Raw genomic sequence first — 23,495 nt, 5'->3', positions numbered from 1 at the left:
GGGAATCTATGAATGAAGAGCAGTGCATTAGGGGACATTTTAATAACAGCAGCGTACATACCTGATGTGGATCCCGATTCCCTCACACTGGGAAATTGAACACTGGATACACTAAAGGACCACTGCTAATTTTGGTAGGTGTGATAATGCTATGTGATTACATGTTTAAGAAAAGGCTTGGATACGACATCTGGGATTGGCTTGAAAATAATCCAGGGGCTGGTGGGGTGGGAGGTAAATGGGCAGGGAACGCTGAAGCGAGGCTGGCCATGGGGGCAGCTGCGTTATGGGTACCTGGGGCATCAGTATACTAGTATCCACAATCAAAGGTTAAAATAATTAATCTCCTACTTAAAAAAAAAAAAAAAAAGTCGCCCTAACCAGTTTGGCTCAGTGGATGGAGCGTCGGCCTGTGGTGACTCAAGGGTCCCAGGTTCCATTCTGGTCAAGGGCATGTACCTTGGTTGCGGGCACATCCCCAGTAGGGGATGTGCGGGTAGTAGGGGTTGTGCAGGAGGCAGCTGATCGATGTTTCTCTCTCATCGATGTTTCTAACTCTCTATCCCTCTCCCTTCCTCTCTGTAAAAAAAAAAAAAAAAATCAATAAAATATATATATTTTTTAAAAAGTCATGAGCGTTTGCTTTTGGGGAGAAAAACCAGATGACTGGGGAATGGGAGATGACTTTTCACTGTCCCATTTTGTGCTGCTTGGATTTTTATGCCATGGCTCTGGATGATCCATTCAAGAACATTCACCCATTTTTAAAAAATCACCCAATTTAAATAGAAAACTTCAAAGTGAGCTCTTGATCATACTTTTCATCCAACAAGTGTCTTTACTTCATTTTCTTCCAAAGAACAGGTTAGGTGCAGTGAGTTAGTTCCATCTCATTATTCGAGGTGAGGGTGTGTGTCTGTGACACGGGGCTGTGTTCTGAAGACCCCTGGTGAGTGATCCCTCCTCCTGGTCCTCAGACACTCAGAGGACACACAGTGCAGCACGCAGTGCAGGCCTCTGCCCACGTGTCTGTCAGCTCGCCGGTGTGTGTCTGTGTGTGTGTGTGTCTTTGTGTGTGTGTGGGGGGCGGTCTGTGAGGCAGCTGGGGTCTTGGACAGCGTAAGCTAAGGAGTTAAGCCCTTAAGAGCTGCCAGACAATGTCATCGGAAAACAGCAGGTATGAAATATAAGTAACAGTCAGCTACTTTCGTTCAATCCAATTTCTAAGCAGTTGTGTGATCGATCAATTTATAAATCGATCGGCTGTCTAATCCACCTTGCTGTCTTCTCTGCGGCTGCCATGGCCTCCGGCCAGGGTGGGGTCACCCCATCGCAGGCAGGGGGGCGCTCACTGCAGCTCCCGCAGCAGGAGGAGCACGTTGGCCGTGTACGGGTTCTGCTGCCCCGTGGCCCCCCGCAGCTGCACAGGGTGGAGGGCAGGATGGGGGGGTAGGAGCTGCTCAGGGCAGTAAAGTTCGTTCAGGAGGAACCAGGTGCAGTCCGGATCGACCTTCATCAAGTGGAAGAAAACCCTGTGGAGAGAGGGACAGCAGTGAGGGGAATGGTGGCTGGGGCACAGGGGGGGAACCTGCTGGTGTTCTACCAAGAGGCGACTTCCTGGCTATTTGAGAAAACACTGACAAAACAGCAAATCACCTGAATAGCAGGACAAACCACCTCATTCACAAGACAGGGCCACATGGATGGTCTCAAAGACTAACAGAAACAGAGGTAAAGAGTTTCCTATCCCTTGACATACAGAAGAAAAGTAATTAGTCTGAGCAGAACAATATTGACATCAGACAAGATCTTGGCAAAGAAATTGGTTAAGTTCTGACACGCAAAGCAAGACTTTTCAGAAGGAAGAAAATGGACAGGCCCACCCTCATGCCAGGCTCTTCTCGCTCACAGGGCAAGCCCCAGGGCAGGGCTCCCAGTCCTGCCTGCGGAGCTTGGGCAAGCCCTCAGCTTCTGAGTCTGCAGGCCCTCACTCTGGCCCCCAGCTCACTGCTGAGCCCTGAAGCTGGCCCTTTCTGGCCTCGGAGAGCCATGGATTCTTGGTGGGCTGGACAAGCCTATAGGGATCAGATCTTCTCCTGGGATAGGACCGCTGAGCCCTGTCCCATGACCTTTGGCAGAGGCAGGGTACTGGTGTCCCACGCACACACAGACAGCTGAAAAGCCTGGACCAGGTGACACCAGAGGCCCACCAGGTCTGAAAAGGTGTCACAACCCTTTTCTCCTACCTGCTCATATCCCATTCAGTCATGCGCCCAGGGCCACTGCACTGGGCAGTCCAATGTAAACCTCACCCGCTGACTCAGTGATCCAGGGTCTGGCTTTTCCACCCCAGGAAGGATGAGCCCTTCTCTAGCTGGGCAGCTCTCTCGGCCACCTGCCCCTCAGCTCACACATCACCTGCTCAGAGAGGTCGGCTTCCCGGACCATTGTGTCTGGGTGGTCACCCCTTATCTGTTTATTGTTTTACAGGACACCCTTCCCAGCACTTATCAAGTGCTCATCTATGGGCCATCTCCCTTCTTCACAATGGGGGCAGGGAGCATGTCTGCTTGGCTCACTCTGCGCCCCAGACACCTGGTGAACGCAGCCAGCACTGCCTGAACAGGTCCTCACGGTGAACGAGGACTTCCTGGCTTGCACCCCGATGACTGAAGGTGCCGTCTGTTTCTGGAAGGTTTCCGCTCTATAGGAGGTTTCCGTAAAGGAGAGGCCACTGCTCAGCACCAAGGAAGGACGAGAGAGCTTTAGCAGGATTCACGTGGCCATAGACACCACTAGTCAAGTGGCTGTGGAAGATTATTCACCTTGTCTCGGCCTCGGTTTCCTCACGTCTAAGAATGGGGCTGCATTCCCTCAGGCTCTGCAGAGGCCCAGCCACAGAGCACAGCTCCAGCCCACACAGGGCCTCACGGTGGCCCTTCTCTGCCGACGGATGGAATGGATGGGGTCTATTTGATGGACCCTTTTCATTCTTAGCCACCATTTCTAGGAACCTCTCCCTTACAGCTGGGCATCAAATAGGAGTTTAAATGCTTGCTAAACGGAGCTAAATTCTGGTTTTTAATTAGGTTAATCTGAAAAGCCTGTGCACTTTTGCTTTCTTCCTAGGGTTTAATATTCATATGCTAAGGAGGCAAAGGAGATAGGTGGAGGGGGACACTCTGAAAATGTTCTGGCCTGTTTTGTGCCTAAACAATCTAAGTTTTCTTTACTTAGGATAATCTTGTGTTTGTAACCTCAGCAGTAGATGCCGGAGAAGCGATTAGAATATTCCAATTCATCGTTTCCACTTCACTGCAGAAAGGAGATGGGGCCTGCGTGGAAGACAATTTTTGTTTAAAAACAAGTATCTTTAATAATTAGAGTGGCAAGGGAAATTATGAAAAAACACACCAAAAATGGGAAGCAGATTTCTATTTACACGTGACACAGTTGACAGTTTTCCCTGGTGCCAAAGACTGTTAGAATGCAAATGGTTTCACTTGATTTTTTTTCCCTTCCAAGGACTGGAACAATCTCTCACACTGCAGCACAGCACACTCGCAGCTCCAAGGAATATTTCGATCTGGGCAACACCCAGCAAAGTGTCACCACGGCTCAGTTCAGTCACAGCTCTGCTCCGATTTACACGGCACGGAAACGCTGCAATGTTCATTTTCCGAGTCCTTTTAAATGTGCTAAATGCGAATATCGTCTTCGCTGGCAGGAAAGGAAAAGCCACTCTCTTTGCCCGGTGAGATCTCTAAATAAAATGTTAACTGGGAGGCAAAGCAAAAATGTGTACAAAGTTCACCTTTTTATTAAGCAAGAGCCAAACTCTTGGAAGAATGATTTTGGGTCTCATTTCTTAGCGCTTAAAGGCGAGTCTGTAGAGTGACAGGCAGCAACGAGGTTCCTTCTCCCACCTCTGGGGCTCAGAGCAAATTATTTTGCCTCCATAAACCTGTTTCTTCTTTCTCTGACGGAAGATGATCGCACCTGTCCCACCCTTCTCACGGGTTTGTTCAAAGGCTCTAAGGAGATGAGGTGCAGGAAAACACTTTGAAGTGTATAATGAAAACACTGTTCCGTCCAGAGAAAGGGTGCGTGTGCCTCAGGGATAATTATCGCTACCAACCCCAGCTCACTGCCATGCCATGGAAACTTCTCAGACACTCGGAAAAGGGCAAAACATCTGTCTTTTGTTTCACTCATAACGTCCTTCACACTGACTTGGTTGGTGGGGATCCCAATTCTCAGCCAAGTGGGTTATAATTTTGCCTTCAATTTTAAGGAAGAAATGAATGCAATATTCTCTGTCATTCGCAGGCCTGAGGTCAGGAGCAAAGGCCGTGCTGTGCAACCAGGCCTGGTTGCTGCGTAGCTGTGCTCTTGCTTGGCAAAAGGTATGCAACCCGCTGAACTCTAAACACTGACAAATTCTGAACCTGGATTCTCGTTCATTTTAAGCTCCTGGGAGCTGAGCCTGAGACCCAGGAGATCTTATTTGAGTGCTCATGGCCCAGCCTTGCTCCAAACTCTGCTACCACTTGGTCCTGGGCCCAGTCCCTGCCCATCCTGGGCCCCCTGGAGAGTGGAGAGCAGAAAGCTGAAGACCTCAAAAGCCCTTTCTGCATAATCAACAGCCAGAAGACAAAGACAGGACCTCTGCTTTGAACTGATTGCAGCAACTGCCAGGAAAATGTTCCCCGTCCATCTTGAGACACGGCAGAGATGGCTGCTGAACATGCCAAATGGCCAGCTCCATCTTTGTTTCAATCCCAAAGAGAAACACTTTTAAAAAATATGTATGTATACGATCTAACTTCTGAACAAAAATTCCTTTCTCTTTCCCCTGGGCCCAAATCGGTGGCTCCAGGGAGCACAGTTATCAAGAGATTATCTGGTCCCCAGAGTTTGGGGAGGCGCTGAGCTGTGCCTCGTGCCCCCCAGTGTCCTGAGGCGAGTGATTATCTCTCAATAACCTGTAGGGCCGTGTAGCTTAAATGATAACTTGACTTTAAAAAATTTAGAACTCGCTGTTAGGCAGTTTCTAAGCAACCTCTGTTTCCATGGCAAAGAAGCCTGGTGTTTATACTGATTTTTCACTTAAAATGCGGTTTTATTGAATTTCACTTCATGCAGGCAGCCATTTCCCTGCATTTCAGCCCTATCTGCAGCTGACGGCTCTCCGTAAGTACCTAATAAACTCTAGACGCCAAACCAACAGAAGCAGCTCATTCCTGTATGATCAATATCAGGGTACTCGGGATGACAAAGCTAGGGGTGAGGTGGCCTCGGGGGGTAGGAAATGTGCTAACCGGATCTGGTCGGCTGAGTTTGGGTCCCATCTCTTCATGGTTTACCAAGTGTGTCCTAGCACCGGTGTCCGGCCAGGCACTGTGCCAGGCGTGTGCGATACGAAGATGGGTGGATGGACAAAAAGACTCTGGCCTCAGGCTCCCTGACTGCGAGGGAGGGCAGATTAATCACAGAGGCCCCGGTGCGACCTGGAGAGGGCCATGCTGGCAGTCACACGTGGGCTGCAGCCAGGATGGAGGGGAACAGGTGAGTTTCTTTCTTCTCTGTAAAGATGGGGGAGCATCAGATGAGTTCTAAGGCACCCCTAGCTCCAACAGTCCACAGCATGGGCGCTGGATCACAGGCCCTTCCCCCGAAATGTGGCCAAACCGAAAAGAAACTCCTCTGTTGCAGATGCAAATAGCACAGAGCGTGTCCTCACCCTCTCAGTCTAGACAACATCTGCTCACAGGGAGCTCTAGAAAACCACCAGCCAATCACGGCCCCGTAAGCTAAATAAACTGTAACCGAAATTCAGAGCTTCCAGCTCTCCTGGGCGACAGGCTATTCTTTCTCTGTCAATTACTTGCTTGAGGGATCTGCTGCTGCTTGTCTCTCTCTGGATGTATAAAGTGCTCCCATGAGCTGCCTGTGTAAATGCCAGTGGTAAAGAACTTGGGGCTTTGTGATCTATTTGTTTATTTATTTATTAATTTAGGGCTTCTAAAGCCGTTCTTCGGGGGCATCTCCTTAGGAACATGTACAGGCTGTCTCTACATGGGGTGACTAAATGCAATCGGAAAATCAACTCACTTGTTGGAAAGCAAGCAGATTCACAAAGTTTCAGCTTTGGTGTTATTCCTTCTCTGGCAGAACAGCCTCCACCTCTGGCCATTTCTTGTCCTGTGACTCCATACATGATGCTACGCATGAGGCTGCGTGCTTCCTTTTAAACAAATGGATGCTCAGGGTGTCGACATGTCCTAGCCAGTGAGCAGTGGGCCGATGTTTCCATACTCGGTAATTTACTCTAGTGGGTCTTGGTTCATTGGTTAACCAGTATTTCAAGCCTGTCCTTTCTTGCTATTCAATTTAGCTATCTTCCCCTGAATGGAGGTCTTTTTTTGTTTCTAAATGCTGAAAATGGACGATTATGACTTGAAGCAACAATTTACTCTCTAAATAAATATGTACTACCAGTTACCTTTCTAGCTATATATTCTCGTTAGATTTAACTATATCCTGTTTGAGACCATTCATCTTTCAATCTAATTCTAACCCACATACTCATAGCAAGACTGATATTAAAAATATTTAAGTGCAACGGGGACAGGATTTAAAAGCATAAACACCAGTAGAAGCTTATGATGCTAATCGTGCCCCTAAAGTACCACAAGACAAAGTATCATAAATGCAGTGGAATGACTCCACTGCTCTGTGCATATTTAAAAAGACACGGCACTGAGAGGACCAATCTGTCACAGCAACTCAAAAATAAAACAGAACCTAGAAGGGTTTTAAATCCCACTGGGGCAGGATTTAAAAGCAGACCCTTCCATCTGGTCAGCTCTCCTACCCCCAGGCCTCCCGCAGGCCTAGATCCCACAACAACCACAATGCTGCTAGGCAGAGATTTCTCAAAGTGGCCCTGTGCCAAGCACAGAGGCCACTGGCTTGGGCCTTGGCCCCGGCTGGCTGCACTCTCAGGCCACATGCAGAGTTTCCTGTTCCTCCCTGGAAGATTCGTACCCTTGAAGATAAAGACATCTCCGTAGCAGGCTACCTACTTGCCCCCCTTCCCCCTGAACTGCTTCCCTGGAACCCACGCTCTGGCACTAAGCCAGCGGCCTCCGCTGATGGCTGTCGTAAGAAACAGCTCTAGGAAATGTATTGTATTTACTGCAAGGGTGTTAGGGATATTAGTCACAACAACACTCAGTGCTGCTCTAAGACGACCTAGGGAGAAATTTTCTTAGGGTTCAGTACCAAGGAGAGCTATGCTTCTTTCTGAAAAGCTTTCTCTTCTTATCCAGTAATGACCAGAACTGCACAACAGACGCAGTTCCCTCTTTGCTCTGTCTGGTAGGAAGCTCAGAGCCACACTGAAGGCTCATCTCTACTAAGGGGTACAGAGCTCCAAGCCTGCATTTTCTATATGAACCTCAACCCTGATTCCACCCTCTTTTCCTTTTAAGAAATCTGTTCACTTCCTATTTTTCTTGTTGCATACACTTAATTTGTAAGATGTCCTAGATTTCTTTGGGAATAAGGAGGAAGTTTAAGTAATGATAACTACTACTTATTGACTTTTCACTCTGTGCTGATGTTTTGTGCTAAAGAATAATCTATATAACTTTACCGAATCCTTGTAGTAACTGTATGAGGTGGAAAATAATACATGTGCTTATTCTAGTTTTGTCGATGAGGAAACAGACTTTGAGAAGTAAATTAACTTGCCCAAGGTTACACTGCAACTGAGCAGCAAGGTGAGACCAACTCCAACCTGGCATTCATCTTTGAAATCTTTCAGCTCTCAACACCGTACCTGGCTCACCCCCCAAAAGCTTTTAAATAAACACACGTCATGAGACAATCGAGGCCAGTTTCCTGACTGCTTTACTAGGTCCTGAGATCATCACATTCACTCTCAGGTGTTCAGGACACACTGCAGGCCCTGCGGTGATGACATGGCTACCCGTGGTCTGCCACACCTTGTGCTACCCGAAGTCCACCTTGTGCAGGCGGTCCAGCTACCAGGAGCACCAAGAACACCCTTGTTCTTGACCCAGCACGGTACGTACACGCACATGCACATGCACATGCACATGCACATGCACATGCACAGCCCAGGTCTGCCTTTCCCACTTTGTGGTGAAATGGTCAGCCCTGGCAGACTATCTATCACATGGCAACGCCGAGGAAGCAGGGAAAGGGTGGGTAGCATCTGATTTAAGTAGCACAGAGGCCCCTGCCTTCAGATCTGAAACCCAGCAACCCGCTTTGTTTGTCATCTGCATGGCAGATGTCTCTTATCTCTGACACCAGGAAATCATGCCTATATATGCACAGTGAACAGCTTCAGATCTGAGTGTATTTTTAGAACAATGAGCCTGGAAAAGAAAAGCAACAATGCCTGTCAAAAGATGGATAATGGGAAAGCTAACTACTTGGGTCTGGATTTGTCAACTATTAATCAAATGTCGAAAGGAAAAATATTAGGAGCGCCCGCATTTCCATGTTGGGTACAGTCCAAGGGGGAAGCGGCTCTGCAGCCCAAGCTCAAACACACTGCCCACACCATTTACGGGGATGAGCTACTAATTTCAAGCTCAGCTGAACTAACGGATCACCTCCGTGGCTCCTGATCCGTTCAAATATAATAGGCCCAGGTGTGCGTAGAGAGAGGCACTGGGGCTCTGACAGGGATGAAATGAACGAGCCTGTGCCAGTCTGTTCGTCCAGAGTTTGAAGGCACCGGCTGGTTCTTTGATGGGCTGAATCCTACTGCTAGAAAGAAAGTAGGGAAGTCAGTCAGTAAATGAACCTTCAAATCTGGTCCAGATTTCTCAAAAAATGGGCGGTAGGGAGAGGCGGCACAATTAACATGAAAAAGATCATTCCGAGTCAAAAACTGGTTCCGATTTCAGTCAAGATGAAGCAACAAAAAATAGCATGGCCAAGTGTATATGCCTGTGTGTATATACATCATCCATCTTATATTTGGAAAATTTATAGATATATTTCCCACAAAGGTGTGTATACACACATAAATATATGCCTGAAACATAAGCACCGTAGGGCAGGGCCGCCTCTCTCTTGCTCCCTGCCATTTTCAGTGCCTAGAACAGTGCCTGACACAGCAACAACTCAGCTAATCAGGAGAATGAATGAATGCTGGGTGAACTCCCTCCCATATTCATGCAATTCATCTCCACAGTGACTCTAGGAGAAAGGTTACCACCACCCCAAGTTTACAGAGGAAGGAAATGAGGGGAAAGGCAACTAAGTCATTTGCTCAAGGTCACAGAGCCAGTAAGATTTGAACTGAGATTTCTCCACCTCCAAGCCTGGTGCCCTTTGCCCTCATATACAATGGCCAGGCAGAGGATGCTCTGAGGGCACCCCCACTACCCGGCACAACCAGAGGGTGATCCGCTGGTCACTACTTGCTAGCACCTTGCCTCCCCACTGGCAGAGGTGGGATTGGGGTGAAGACCAAGTGGCCTAAAAGCATTGTTCCTTCAACATGAGTCTTGTTGGGCATGAACTTTATCTTTTAAAAATAGGTACTGCCCTGTTTATTCCTTATAGCCCTGAGGTGGACGACTCATTCAGTGGTTCTCAACCTTCTGGCCCTTTAAATACAGTTCCTCATGTTGTGACCCAACCATAAAATTATTTTCGTTGCTACTTCATAACTGTAATGTTGCTACTGTTATGAATCGTAATGTAAATATCTGATATGCAAGATGGTCTTAGGCGACCCCTGTGAAAGGGTCGTTCGACCGCCAAAGGGGTCGCGACCCACAGGCTGAGAACCGCTGCATTAGATGATTTAAGACCCCACTGCAAAAGACAGGGAGCCCCAGAGGAGTATGGCTTTAACGGAGCTGAATTGAACCAGGCTGAGAGCATGTACTGGCTTGAAGGAAAAACACAGAAATCTGGGGTATGTGCTCACATCTCAAATTCCTTTCATGTTTGGGAAGGAAACGCTCTATGGCCAGAAAGGCACTGCACTGTGGAGGCCCACTGCATGCTGGGAGATAACTCAGAGGCTTCCGGGGCCACTTGGGAATTTAAATCAGCTAAGTTAGCCTATGCCCAGGTTGAGAAGGTGGCGCGACTGATATGACCTGTTATTCTGCAATCCAATGCTTACCCTCAGGGACGCTGCCTTATTTACAGCTTGTGGTATGCTGACCCCTCCTCCCCACCCCAAGCATGATTTCCTCATTTGTCATCCATTGAAGTTATTTAACTAGATGTACTTTGGGGGAGCTGGTATTTTTCTTGCACAGCCAGTTAACAGTGACACCTGGTGGTAACAGACAGCAAGGCTATACCCTGCCCTCTATCCCCTTCCCTCTCCCAAGTTGCAAGATTTATGCTCCTCCTCACAAGGCACATTCGCTAGATAAAAGCATTAAACTGGAATGGCATCTCCGTTCTTAGCATTTACAGCCTTGGTTATATCAACCACCCCCTGATCAATTTCCATTTCTAGAATTTACAGCCTGGTGTAAAAGCCTGCCACAAAGGCTATATTTAATACGACAAATTAAAAAAGCAAATACAGGCTTGGTCATTCTTTGGAGCCCGGAAAAGCAAACAGAAGGAAGGAAAAACCCAAGTGTAATGCACACAAACAGGAATTTTTATGGAGCTGCCGAGTTTGCCTCCATTTCCACTCCAAGGAGGCTGCTCCTCAGAGGTCCCGACAGTCCCACGCAGACCCACCTCCTTTCAGAGCAGCCGCCCCTCACAGGTTTTTTACCAGCCCTGCCAGACAGACACAGCGGCTACTTCCAAAGCAAGCGGGTCACCTGCCCGGTGCAGAAGCTCACTGCCCCTGAGGGAGCGGGCTTCTGACAGCTCTGGCTACACTGGTTCTGAGCACTGAGCGGAGACTGGTTTGCACCCTCTGGCTACAGGGCTCCCCACGGGGCCCTGGCACCCAGCACAACAGCCTTCTCTTCTCCCATGAGTGGGCGGGGGCGTCCCAGACGGCTGTGTGGGGAGGCGAGGGGGAAGCAGGGGGCCGGGAAGGCTTCTGCAGTCTTTCAGGTAAGAGATGAGGGTGGCCTGGCCTGACCTGGAGGCTGGGAGGTAAAGAGAAGCCGACAGTTTGAAAGGAGATTCTGTAAGTTCGGTAGACAGGCTTTCACTTTCGAATGGATGTGGGGTGTGAAGGAAAGAAGAATAAGGACAAAGAATGGATGGATGGTGCGGCCATTTGCCGACCTTGCTCCTCAGTCCCTGTAGCTAGGGCTGTTTCGGTGCTAATCGGCCCGCCCACCTCCCTCACCACATGGTAATGAGCTCACAAAGCAACCAAGCTTCCCATTGTCTCAGGCTTCCTCTCCCTTTAGAGAGCTTATTAATTTTTGAATCAGGATGCCAAATCAGCTCCGGATCGAGGCCACACTGACGTTTTCTCCCGACTTCAAAATAAGTGTGCAGATGATGTATTTGTGAAGCAATCAACCCTGCACTTCCTCCCTGCCCAGCACGGCCAGAGGGAGGTCATCTGGCTCAACCCCGAAAAGAATGAGCGCCAAGGAGCAAACAAAGGCTCTGCACTCAAGTGGTCTGGCTGCATTCCCCTCCTCCCAGGCACCTTGAACACCAACTCCAGATGCAGCAAGGCCCAATTCTGGGTTTAACTGGTTTTCATGGCAAAAAAGAAAAAAAGGAAAACAGAAAGATAATGAATTTTGAATATTAGTTTGTTTGATGGGTCTAGTATGGATGGGTGTAGGAAAAGGAGAATGGGACAGGGGCTGTGAAAATCAGATCTTTGTAACTCTTGGTTGTAACAGGCACACAAAAGCATTTACTCCGTTATCTTCTTGAACTGTACTCTAAATCATAGTACGTCGGCGTCAGGGACACTGCCCAGGGGAGGACCATTTTCACCCTAAGTCGGTTCTTTAAGGAACAGAATGACTGGGGATGAGAAGCTGGCTAGGAGGCACCCGTGCTGGAGAAAGCATGACTGATGCTGGCCCTAGGGGATGTGATGGGAAAGAGACAGAAAGAAAAAAGGGAACTGGAGAAATCATGAGCAAAAAATTGCAAAGGACAATAAATCAATTCAAAAAGGTCTTTCCATCACTCCCAGGGAGTGCAAGGTTTGTAAGGGAGCAAGTAGGCTTTCCCATTTCACAGTCAGAGCGGCCTTCAGCCCCCCGGGGACCGAGACTACTCCTACCCCACCCAGGAAGACCAGGGACAGGATTCCAGAAGCCCTGGGAGTGGGAGGGGCAGTTTCTTTGCCCCAGCATATGGAGCTGCAGGGACAGTGTGCCAGGCCACACAGCCAGCTTTTGCCCCAGCAGCTGGCATCCCGGGGATGGCAGTCCCAGGGCGCAGGCTGCTCCCAGCTGAGAGGAAAGCTGGAGAAAGGGGGCCAGAGTGCATTTTGGATCCCAAGTCTGGGGAACGCTGCTGTGCTCAGAGTTTTAGCTTTTGAGAAAAACCCTTTAGGACTCCAGGAACCAGATATAGCTTCCTCCATCAGAGGTGGCACAGCTATTCTCGAGGAAGCAAAACTTTTGGAAATGAGAGTCACGCAATTTCAGAGTTGGGAAAAGCCCTTTAAGCCATTAACCCAGTGGCTCTTAACATGTCTTGGTTCACAGACTCCAACAGTAAGGACACCATCTGGAGCAGTGGTTCTCAGCCTTGGCTGCACATTAGAATCACCTGGGAATCTTTTTAAAATCCTGGTTTCTGGGCCTCATCCTCCGGAAATTCTGTTTCTTTGTTACTAATGTTGTGGCCCCACCCCATAACAAAGAGACAGAATTTCCGGAGGATGAGGCCCAAAAATCAGGATTTTAAAAAGAGTCCCAGTGATTCTAATGTGCAGCCAAGGTTGAGAACCACTGATCTAGAGAAAGACTGGTACATGTCTGCTTGCACACACCCAATTTTGCGTATAATTTGTGAGGATTTATGACACCTGATGCCCATTAAGATGCGCCCTGGAGTCAAATTATGCCAGATCAGTAACCCATCCTTTCACTTTGTAGATGAGGGAGCTGAGGCCCAGAGAGGTGCCAGGGTCACCTGATCACAGACAAGCAGGCCTAGAAGCAGATCTCCCTCCAGCCAGGAGAGCTCTGCCCCTCCAGCACACCACCTTCCTGCTCTCCACCCTGCAGCACTGGCGCTGACGCTGCAGCAGAGGTAAAGGTTACTTGCAGAGAGGAATGCGTCTAGTAAAAATACCATCTCTAGAGGTGGCACAGCTGAAGAAATCACCTTCACCTACAAGCAGACAGAAGAGGAAAGCGCAGAGATGCCTCCACTCTGCTTGCCATTAGCAAATCATATATAATTTAGGACAAACGTAAAGAGATGCGGATGATCAAGCAGACGTACCTCCTGGCAGCCTCTTGTAATTTCACGGGCTGTTTGGCGCTGAGGTAAATCAGGCAGGCATCAGCCACTTTATTCAGGTCACCCTCACCTGCAGAGAGGAAAAACAAAACAAGTGCTGGCCCTCGGACTTCATTTGGGACAAGCAGTAACCAACTGCTGTCTGGGGAAACTGGGAAAGCGGGCCAAGAGGATATGGGCTCTTTACCTCACAAACGAAAAACAACATCAGAGTAAGTGGACAAATGAGGTCAAAGTGAGATCGAAGCATGTACACATGAAGGGAGAGGAGGGGAGTATGGTCAAGTGGACAGTGCAAGGGTGGGTGTGGGACAGAATGCAGTGTGTCCAGGTGAGCCTGGCTGGTACCTACCTAGGTCTAGTCTCTCGCAGAGAGGGCCCAGGCCCTGCAAAACGGCCAGCTGCAACTTGAAGGCCAGTGTGTGGGTGTAAACTGGTCCAGCCCTGGCACTGACAGGAGCCTGGGCGACTAAGGAGCCAGCCAGCTTTGGTAGGACATCTTTGCAGAACCGGCTTCGGAGAAAATCACCACACTTGCCTCCCAGGGTACGCAAAACCTGCAGAAACAGCCCCCAAGCTGGTGTCTGAACATCGCCAGGGCAGCAAGAGAGCTAAAGAGTGCTCTCTCAGTTTCATCTAGGTCTATGCTTGGGGGGAAGGAATTACTGCTGTTAATTCCTTGCCCATGGTTTGTGATTCTGACAGTTACGAATTCAGAGGTCTCTGCTCCCAAGGTATGGCTGCTTCTATTCATAAATACAGATTACACAGAGAGTATTTTATAGGAATCTTGGGTTGGATGAATATGATTAATCCCTTGATTTTCCTCCCTCTTTTGTTAAAGAAAGAAAAAGAAGAAAGAAAAAAGAAGGCCGTTATCATACATCATCCCTTGAATCTTCCTAACATCTCTGGAGAAAAGACTTGTGTCTTTAACTGTAACTGGCTGAACAAATACAAACACCGAGGCTAGCTGCTGCCATGTGTGGGCATCAGGAGGGCAGTGGCTGGCTGAGGGTCCTCTGGTGAGTAAGGTCAGAGTCCCAGAGGTCAGAGCTGAGTTGGAGTTCCTTCTGTTCCACAGCATAATCTCTTATGTACATCACCCTCATTCCATCTTTCACAACAGGCAGTTTCTCTGCATGTCTCATTTTAAACTTTCCCTAGCAGAACATATTGAAACGTTTTGCCCTGCTGCACAAGACTGAGTATACAGGATAACAGGCATTTCTTTAAAAATTGGTAAGCAAGGCATAACCAGCACAGAGAGTGTTTGCCGACTTTGCAGAGAATAAGGTGCTATTTCAGGTCCCTCGGCTGGGCTGCACAAGGCCTGACAGACCTCGGGTATCATCGGCGTGTCTGGCAGTGGAAAAGCAGCCTCTGTTACAGCACACAGGTCTTTATGTTTTTTCATTTTTCTACCCTTGCTGTCATTTCAGATAACCTATTAATTTTCATAAAGGAAAGCAGCACACCTGAATCAGATTTAGCAAGCTCTCCCCGCCCCTTGCTTTCTCTTGCTCTCTCTCTCTACACACACACACACGTCATTTCGTGTTTTATTTTTGAAAAAAATATTAGCAATTTTATATGTTTTAAATGTAGGCTTGGGTTTGATCTGGCATATGCTAAAGCATCTTACAGAAAGCCAAATTACCTTTGCCAAGTATCTTAGTTGTGTTCCTGGCTTCATTTTTATATCCCTTGTCTTGCTCACCTACCTCTAATTTATATTACCTTGCCATGGTAAATGTATCTCTGTAGGTTGCCTTAAGTGCTTTTTAGAACAAGAAAGAATATACATAAATCAGCTAAAATATGTGAGCTAATGCAAGTCACACTAAGTCAGGGAGAACAATACCTTACATATATGTAGGGCTTTAAATTTTTCAAAGCATTTCACCCAGCAGCCCCATTTTATCCTTGACAATAGCACTATGAGGAAGACGGGACAGGTGTTCCTAAGCCCAACCTGAAAATGGGTGGTCACTGGCTTTGCCAAAGTCACTCGGCTGGCAGAGGATGCCCATTACTAGAACTAGATCCCTTCATCTTGACTCTTGTGCAGTGCAAAGAACATGGGCGTGAACTCAAAGGTTTGGGTTCTAGCACTTACTAGCTGTGTGACCTTGAGAAAATTTCTTAGCTTCTCTGAGCTTGTTTCCTCCTCTGTCAAACATGGGGATGATAATATCTACATTACAAGGTTGTTATAAGGAGATGAGCTCATATATGGGCAAGTACCAAGCACACTCTATGACACACAGTAGGTGCTCAATAAATATTGGTGGCCCTATCATCCACTAGTTCCTCCTGTTTCAAATTCAGAAGGAAACTGACTTTTATTTTCTTCTTTGTGCTTTTATGGTTTCTTTATGTTTTCTTCCAGGGATATTACACTGCAATCAGATACAAAGAGAACCAATCCCAAAAGACACTGGTGAGCTCTGTGCTTACTCCCCTCTGTCCCCACGACAACAGGGGGCCACCAGGGTAGTACCTTGAAGGCTCTGAGCACTGCCAGCGGGTCATCGTTTGTGAGTCGGCGTACGAGCGGGGGCCAGGCCCGGTGAGCCAAAGGGAGGAGCTGGTTCTGGTGGGACTGCAGAACGACCACACACAGATCCAGCACATCTAGGACCTGGAAGGAAAGAGGGCATGGCTTCAGGAGGGAGGACAGGCTTGAAACCAGGGCAATCAAGTCCCCATTTTAAAAGAATAACATTTAGAACTCATTAATTGGATAAATATTTACTGAGTCCTAATAGTATGCCAAACATGGCTAGGTACTGGGTGGGGACACTCAGGGACAAAATACGTATGCTTTCGTGGGGCCTTGGTCCACTGCAGAAAGATAACACCCAAGTAAAGGGTGATCACCAACTGCGACAAGTGTGAGGAACAAACTCGTAAAAGGAGACACACAGGATGAGTAGCAGTTAGTCACGTGCACAGAGTGCACCAGTGTTCCTAGAACCGGAAATAGTGACGAGGGAGACCCTGAGGTGGGGGAGCTTGCGGAGCGTAGGAGCTGAGGCAGCGCAGGGTGGAGCACAAGAGGACGGGTAAGATGGGGATGGATAACCTATTAATGACACAGGTGTCATGTTAAGAATTTTTCATTTTGTACTAAGGGCAGTGGGGAGCCATCAGAATGCCTTAAGCAGGAAAGGGGCATGATACAATTCATGTTTTAAAAAGGTCATTCTGGCTGCTGGGTTGAGAAGGGACTTGAAGTGGGAGAGAGAAGTAAGGAGGCCCGTGAGGAACCATGGCACATGTCACGAGAGGAGGAAAGTGAGGTGGCCATGTAATAGTGGCTGCAAACTTATCTGTTTTGGAGATGAATGGTTTAAATTGCTGGAAGACCCGATACTGGGGAGATGAAGAGAGGGATCGAAGAGCTGTTTGGGTTCAGACTTAGCAACTGAAGAGATGCAAGTGCTGCTTAATGAGACAGGAACAGTGGAGGAGTGAAATTGAGAGGTGAGGCGAGATCAAGGCCTGTTATTCCTAATGGAGAGGTCAAGCAGGCAGCGGAGATACAGTCAATCTTAGAAGAAAGGTTTGGGGGAGCCTAGATGTAAATCGCATTTTTCACCTTCCTGATCTCTCATCTCTCCCAGCTCACTGAAAGCAGGCGGTCAGCTTCAGTCCCATGGGAGTGGTCAGCCCACAGGGCGGGGCCGCCTCCACAGGGCCGGTGAGCGTGCATGTCTGAGTCAGAAAGACAGTGTTGATGCTCTGAGTAACGATGGTGTGTACACAACTGTTACAATGTCTCCCGGAAGGGGAAGATGGCTGGATCAAGCAGACAACGCCTTGCATGCAGCGGACACTGGAAAAGCGCCTCCTGAACAGAACAACAGATGCATGCTAGGAAGTGCCTCTGGGAAGACTCCACAGATTCCACAAAACGCGGAGGCCGAGGTTTGAGAGAACCCGTGGAGCAGGGTTCCCAGCCCACACCCCTGCGCAGGGCACGTGCTCTCATCACTCCCAGTAATTCATCGAGGCGGCTGCTTCTCACTCCTGCTGTGGGTGGGGAGGAGTGGGCCAGGCTGTGTTGTTTTCCTTTAGATATTGAGATCTTCCCTCAAATGACTCTGAAAGCTCTGTCCCCAGTGCCCACCCCTCTGCACCCCACTGTGCTGTTGTTGGAGTCACAACCGCACAGTTTAAGTCCTTGCTGACGCGACGCTGCTTGGGAAGCTGCCAGCAAAGGAAGATGTAAGATTAAGAACAGCGTTGGTGTTTTTCCTGGGATGAAAATAGAAACAGAATAGAGATAAGGGCTAGTGTCAGGCTTGGAAGAATGACCATTACTTTAAAGTTCTGAAACCTACATCTTTCATGAAGTCAGCTCAGAAAATGACATCTTTTCCAAAGCATATGCCTTTCTTCCCCTTGGAAATTCAATGACTCTCCAAAACTTTGTGGTTTTTAATTCCACAAAGGGGACTTAGCTCCTTTTGGCATCTGAGCCGATACAGAAAGCTAAGAATGTCATCCCACAGATACATTCCTCTTGATGGCTTCTCTTGGCCACCACACATGGACCAGGAGATAAGGGCAGCTACTTGCTCATCCCTATAGTCGATGCCAACCACACCGCTTTACTGACCTTCAAGCGGATTTTCAGGTTTTTATCTGACAACAAGTGGATGCAGCGCTCCATCACGTCTGTGGCTATTTGGATCTGCAATGGCAGTGGGGGCTCCACGTGGGGACCGGTGTCATTCTCGTCCACTTTGGGAGGGTCTGACTGCTCCTCTGGAAAAAGACAGTATTTTTATGAGCAATGCCCAACTTACCTTGATCTCCCAACCTCAGATCAGGAACAGGACTTAGGAGGGAAAATGTCTAGAAACTGATCCTAAGGAAACCATGTTAACTTTGGGTCAAGACATGAGTTAAGATATTCACCAAAGCATTAACTGTAACAGCTAAAAACGGGGGAAATACTCCATGTCCACGCAGGGAGGATGGCTTTATAAATCCTGGGACAGCCAGAGAATAACATGTTATGAAGGCCCTAAAATTGGTGTTTACCAAGGGCTTTAAAGACAAAGGAAAGTGCTTATGAAATAACATTGTGTTAAAAAGAGAAAAGCAGGATACAAAATTGCACACATTGTGAGCACTGTTACAGAAATTTTTATATAAAGTTGGAAGTACAACAAAATATGAACAGAGATGGGTCATGAGATCATAGATGAGCTTTATTTTTTCCTATACCTCTGGTCTTCTCTAAATTTCCACAAGTAAATATTTATAGCAAAAACCTAAGAGAGCAAGGCTCTGATATGGAGCCCCTAGGCTGCACCATTCCCTGGGTGGCCTTTGGTCCTTTCCTCTTGGTTCGTCCTTTGACCAAAGCGGGTATATGTCTGTCTTCGCCACCAGCCTTTAAAATCCTTTGATCTTCTCAACAAAAAGACTCAAGAGCTTCCTGAAAACCTGGTCAAAATCCCTACCCTGAAAAAGTTTCCTGTTTACTTACAGCCTCCAGCCTCCCCCCCATGACCAGCTGTGCTCATCTCCATTAAAGCTGAGCATGGCTCTCTTTACTTTTCCCCATTTTAGTTTCCTCTACTGGAAAACAGAAGCGTATCGTAGAGGCCACACCTGTCTCTAACAGATGCTGAAGAGATCAATGAAAATGCATCTGTACAATGCATGGAGTTCTTGGAGAAAGGGACCTCAGAAACACACGGTGCTTTTATTGTGGTTAAAACAAAAAACGCATGTCAAACCGCCACAAGCCAAACATTCTTCACGATGCCAAGTGTGTGGTGTGTCCTTGATGAATGATAATTATAAGGACGATAAGGCTGTGCTTTTCTTCCCAGAGTAGGCTTTGTTGTTTGAAATTCACCGATTGCAGAATGTTACTGGAGGGATGCGAATGTTTCTGTTACTGGAAGGAAGGTTTGATTCATTCAGTGTATTCCTAGTGAACATCAACTAGACCCAGAAGATCCTAATCATGAAAGAATGGATTCACTGACACTGCTAGGATTTAAAACAAGAATGGCAAATCCAAATTACGAGGGATCAAGCTGCCTCCCCTTCTTCGGGTTTGAGCGAGGGGTGCAGTTCAGGGAAAGAAGGATTGGGTTGGCTCAAGAAACAAAACTGAGAAGAAAAACTGATAGATTTCTGATTAGAAAACTCTGTCCTTGGGGAAGCCAATGACTCAACTCTGCATAAATCATTACTTGGGCCCTGTGATGCTGCCCTGTTATTTAGTAGGAATTTGTTGCTGGCTTCAGTTCATCAGAGCCTCAGAGTAGAAATCGCAAAAAAAGAAAGAAATCTGCTTGATTCCACCCTAACAAACTATTTGGGACTCAGCTCGATTTAGGATAGTTCTGAGACCACCAAGCTCATTATAACTTGGCATTTTATAGTTGCAGAGGAGATTCTAATAATTTATTAATCCTTTTGTGACCTGAAGCTCCAGATTGGGCTTGTGAATAAAACAACAGGCCAGAGCTTCAGCTAGCCTAAACTCCGTTCTTTATCATATAAATTGGTAAGAAAAACATTGAACCTTCCTCCCGCCAATAAATAAATGGACAAGCATATAAATAGACAATTTATAAGTAAAAGAAAAGAAATTGTCAGGAAAGAAGCATAGAGAAAGATGTTCAACCTTTCCACTAATCAGAGAATGCAAAGTAAAATAACAAGAACCATTTTAATTTAGCAAGAAGTAAAACTGGTGCTAGCCAATGTTGGCAAGGTTGTGGTGAAACCGGTATTAATACTGCACTGCTGAAGGGAAGGTGTAAATTGATACAACCTTTCTGGAAGGCAATTTGGCAAGCATAAAATGATGTTCATATCCTTGACCCAGAAATCCCACTTCTGGGATTTACAAAGAAATTTGCAAAAGGAAGGAAAAGGTCACATGCACAGAATCATCTGCTGTAGCCCTATTTATTAGAGTGAAAAGCTAGAAGCAGCCTAAACTTCCCACAGGGAAATGGATACTTGGTGGCAGCTATTAAAATATTAATTATTAAAACTCTACAGCAACATGGAGACTTCCTTATTATAAAACTAAATGCAAAAAGGGCATACTGCATTTAAACAGGCTGCAACCATATAAAAATGGGTTTGCAACAAAAAAGAATGGAAAAAGATTACACAAAAAGCAAGAAAGCCTACGTTAGCATGGTGGTGTTATGAGTGATTTTTTTTTTCTTCCAAACCTTCTATAATGACCTTTCACTGTTTTCACAATAATCTGCTTCAAACAGAAAAGTAACAGCTGAGCCCAAATAAATTATACTTACCTTCCTCATCAAACTCTGAGACATTTCCATCTGCCACATCCTTTTCCTTGAGGTAGTTCAGCAAAAACTGTTCAATATCTTCGGCTGTGGTGATGTTCTCAAGTCTGTCCTGAAGAGTTGTTGATCTTTGGCTCAAATGACTTCCCTCCTCCCCTATAATTTGTTCTTGGAGTTGCCCAAGATCACTTGTGTCCGGGAACCACTGGGCTGTAAATAAAGTGTTAGAATGATCACCTTGGTCATTGACAATAGTCATTAATACTTATAAGGAGGACTAGAGGCCCCGTGCACGAATTCGTGCATGGGTGGTGTCCAGCCGGCCCATCCTGATTGGGGCCGATGGGGCTGGAGGGAGGGGATGCAGGAGGTTGGCCAATTGGCCCTGCCCCCGTGTCGAACTCTCGGTTGAGGGGACAATTTGCATATTAGCCTTTTATTATATAGGATAAGCTCTTTGCCATGGTCTGCATGGCCCCTGCATGATCCAGGCCCTACCCTGTCTCTCTAACCTCATCTTCTAACCACTCCCAGTTGCTGTACCATCTTCCAGTTCTCCAATGTGCCATGTGTTTTCCTATCTTAGGACTTTTGAATATACTGTTCTTGCTGTCTGGAATATTTCGCTCCCATGCCAACTCACTTTTCATGTTTTGATACAAATATAACTTGGCCACAAACGCCATCCCTTGACCCCCACAATCTAACGTAGGTCCCCTCTATGTTGTCTTATGTAGCACCATGTTCTTTGCTTTCAAATCAATTCATCATGATTTATAATTATATTTATATTTATTTGTGTGTACTGTTAATACCTGAATCTCCCATTAGACTCTATGACCCATTGATCACAAATGGAAACCCAACCTGCCCAGCATAGAATGGGTACTCGAAAATATATGCTGAATGAATAAATACACTAGATTGGTGAACATGTACAAGTGACAAAATTCTGAGTACAGGAGACACCACTCATTAGCAAAAGACAGGCTCTATGGAGCCTTGCGAATGAATACAGGCTCACATCTGTATTTCTGACATAAAATGCTTCCAAAGGCTGCCATTTCTTTCTACAGCTTTTCCTTCTTCAGTGATGCTTCCATACTTCTGATGTGTCATCAGAGAATAAGCCTTAAACATCACTGAACCAGTGATTTTCAAACTGTGCTCTGCATACATATCTCTGGGTCACAACAGGGAGGTCAAGAGATAGCAGGCTAACCAGGGTGGGCCCAGGGTTTCTAGCCCTTCTTTAACCAGAGCAACTCAAATTTCAACCCTGGGACTTCATTTCAAAAAGGCTCTTAATACTTACTAGTAAAGAGTGAAAGAACAACTAAGAAAAGCCTTTAGCCTGAATTTTCACTGTCCTTGTGCAAGCAGCAGGGAAGAAGTCTCTGATAACCTTTAGCACTTGCTAATCTGCTCTCCATCAAGGAGCATCTGCACAGAGCAGAGCAAACAGCAGGTGGAGGTGCCAGGTCAGGCAACTGGGAGGAGCAGAGAGCAAATGCTGGAGATGAGAGCCTTCGATCTGTAGGTCCCTATATGCAGGGGCCAATCACGACATTTCTTCAATGTCTCATCCCCAGGCACAAACCAGGCCCATGATGTACCCTAGGGGATTGCATTCCCAACGAGTTAAGCCCCAGCATTCACAATGCTAAAAGCAGACCGGCTATGAAGATTATTTCCTCGATTTAAGTCGAGTGCCAGACATTAAAAAGTCTTTGCTCACAAATGGCTTTTCAACATATGAAATGAAACTCAACCTCACTCTTAATGCAAAGTGAACTATAATAAGGTGCTATTTTTCTCCTATTAGATTAGCAAAGATCAAAAAGCTGGGTAATATATAGTGTGGGTGAGGGCGTGGAAAGTTGGCACTCATACATCGCTGATGGGTTTAAATTTGCAGGAACTCTTTGGAGAGTAATTTGATACTCTATTCAAAATTTAAATGTAATACTCTAAGCCAGCATTTGTCTTAGGAAGCTCACCCTACTGATATACTTACCCATGTTCAAACATGACCTATGAAGATATTCATTGCAGCATTTTTTTTGTGGAGGCAAAAGATTGGAAACAACCAAAATGTACACCAAGAAAGAATGCTTAAATAATGGCGCAGCCATCCAACAGAATACCATGCAACCGTCAGAACAGCGCGGCAGCTCTGCATGTACAGATGTGGCAGATCTCCAAGTGCTGAGGCATGTGACCTGGATGCTTTCACAGCCTTGTTTTGTTACGAATAAAGAACCAGCCAACCAATAGCTGGTGCTCAGGAGCAGTTTAACTGATGACGGATCTTGCTCTCCCTGTGGTACCTAATGCTTTTTTTAGTTGATGCTTATGAAACACTGTGTTTATGGTAACTCAGTTTCCTAAAAAATGTCCTTGTTTCTTTTAGGACCTTTTGGAAGTTCCTTGCGACCGCACTTCCACTCCCATCTTAAAAGAGTACCCATCGGTTAGACAACTGAATGACAACACAGAAATGCCAGCATCTAGTGCTACTCTGATATGTGTGTGACTGATCAATTCCACCTCAGTACTGCTTACTGTTCAGAATGCAAGTGTACTCTGGGTTATCTCAAAAGTTTCAGAAAGGCTAGCCCCAATTGTGATTCTTTTACTAAGATGCTCTCAAGTCAACCTTACCTACACTGATTTTCCTCTCTGCAATGGAGACCCCCTCCTCCTCTAGTTCAATTAAAAAAAAAAATTGCTATACAGAATTCCTCCCTGAGATGACCAAAG

General features: G+C 46.7%; 1 protein-coding gene across 5 annotated transcripts in view; it reads right to left on the bottom strand.

Annotated features, from left to right (window-relative positions):
- Positions 1-573: 573 nt before the first annotated feature.
- TTI1 (TELO2 interacting protein 1) overlaps positions 574-23,495 on the bottom strand; it is a 48,809-nt gene continuing 25,887 nt past the window's right edge. The window contains exons 3-8 of one of the 5 annotated variants that reach the window (XM_036320930.1): positions 20,736-20,942; positions 18,056-18,204; positions 15,932-16,072; positions 13,781-14,039; positions 13,411-13,498; positions 574-1,532 (exon numbers count right to left, since the gene is read on the bottom strand). In XM_036320930.1, the coding sequence (XP_036176823.1) occupies positions 1,349-1,532; positions 13,411-13,498; positions 13,781-14,039; positions 15,932-16,072; positions 18,056-18,204; positions 20,736-20,942 (1,028 nt within the window). In that variant the 3' untranslated portion in view covers positions 574-1,348. The other 4 variants (XM_036320931.1, XR_004969762.1, XM_036320932.1 and 1 more) reach the window with 4 other exon arrangements.

Source organism: Myotis myotis, unplaced genomic scaffold (assembly GCF_014108235.1).
Source record: "Myotis myotis isolate mMyoMyo1 unplaced genomic scaffold, mMyoMyo1.p scaffold_m19_p_9, whole genome shotgun sequence".
Lineage (NCBI taxonomy): Eukaryota > Metazoa > Chordata > Mammalia > Chiroptera > Vespertilionidae > Myotis > Myotis myotis.
The sequence above is the reverse complement of the archived record's forward strand: the minus strand, read 5'-3'. Positions and strand labels throughout refer to the sequence as shown.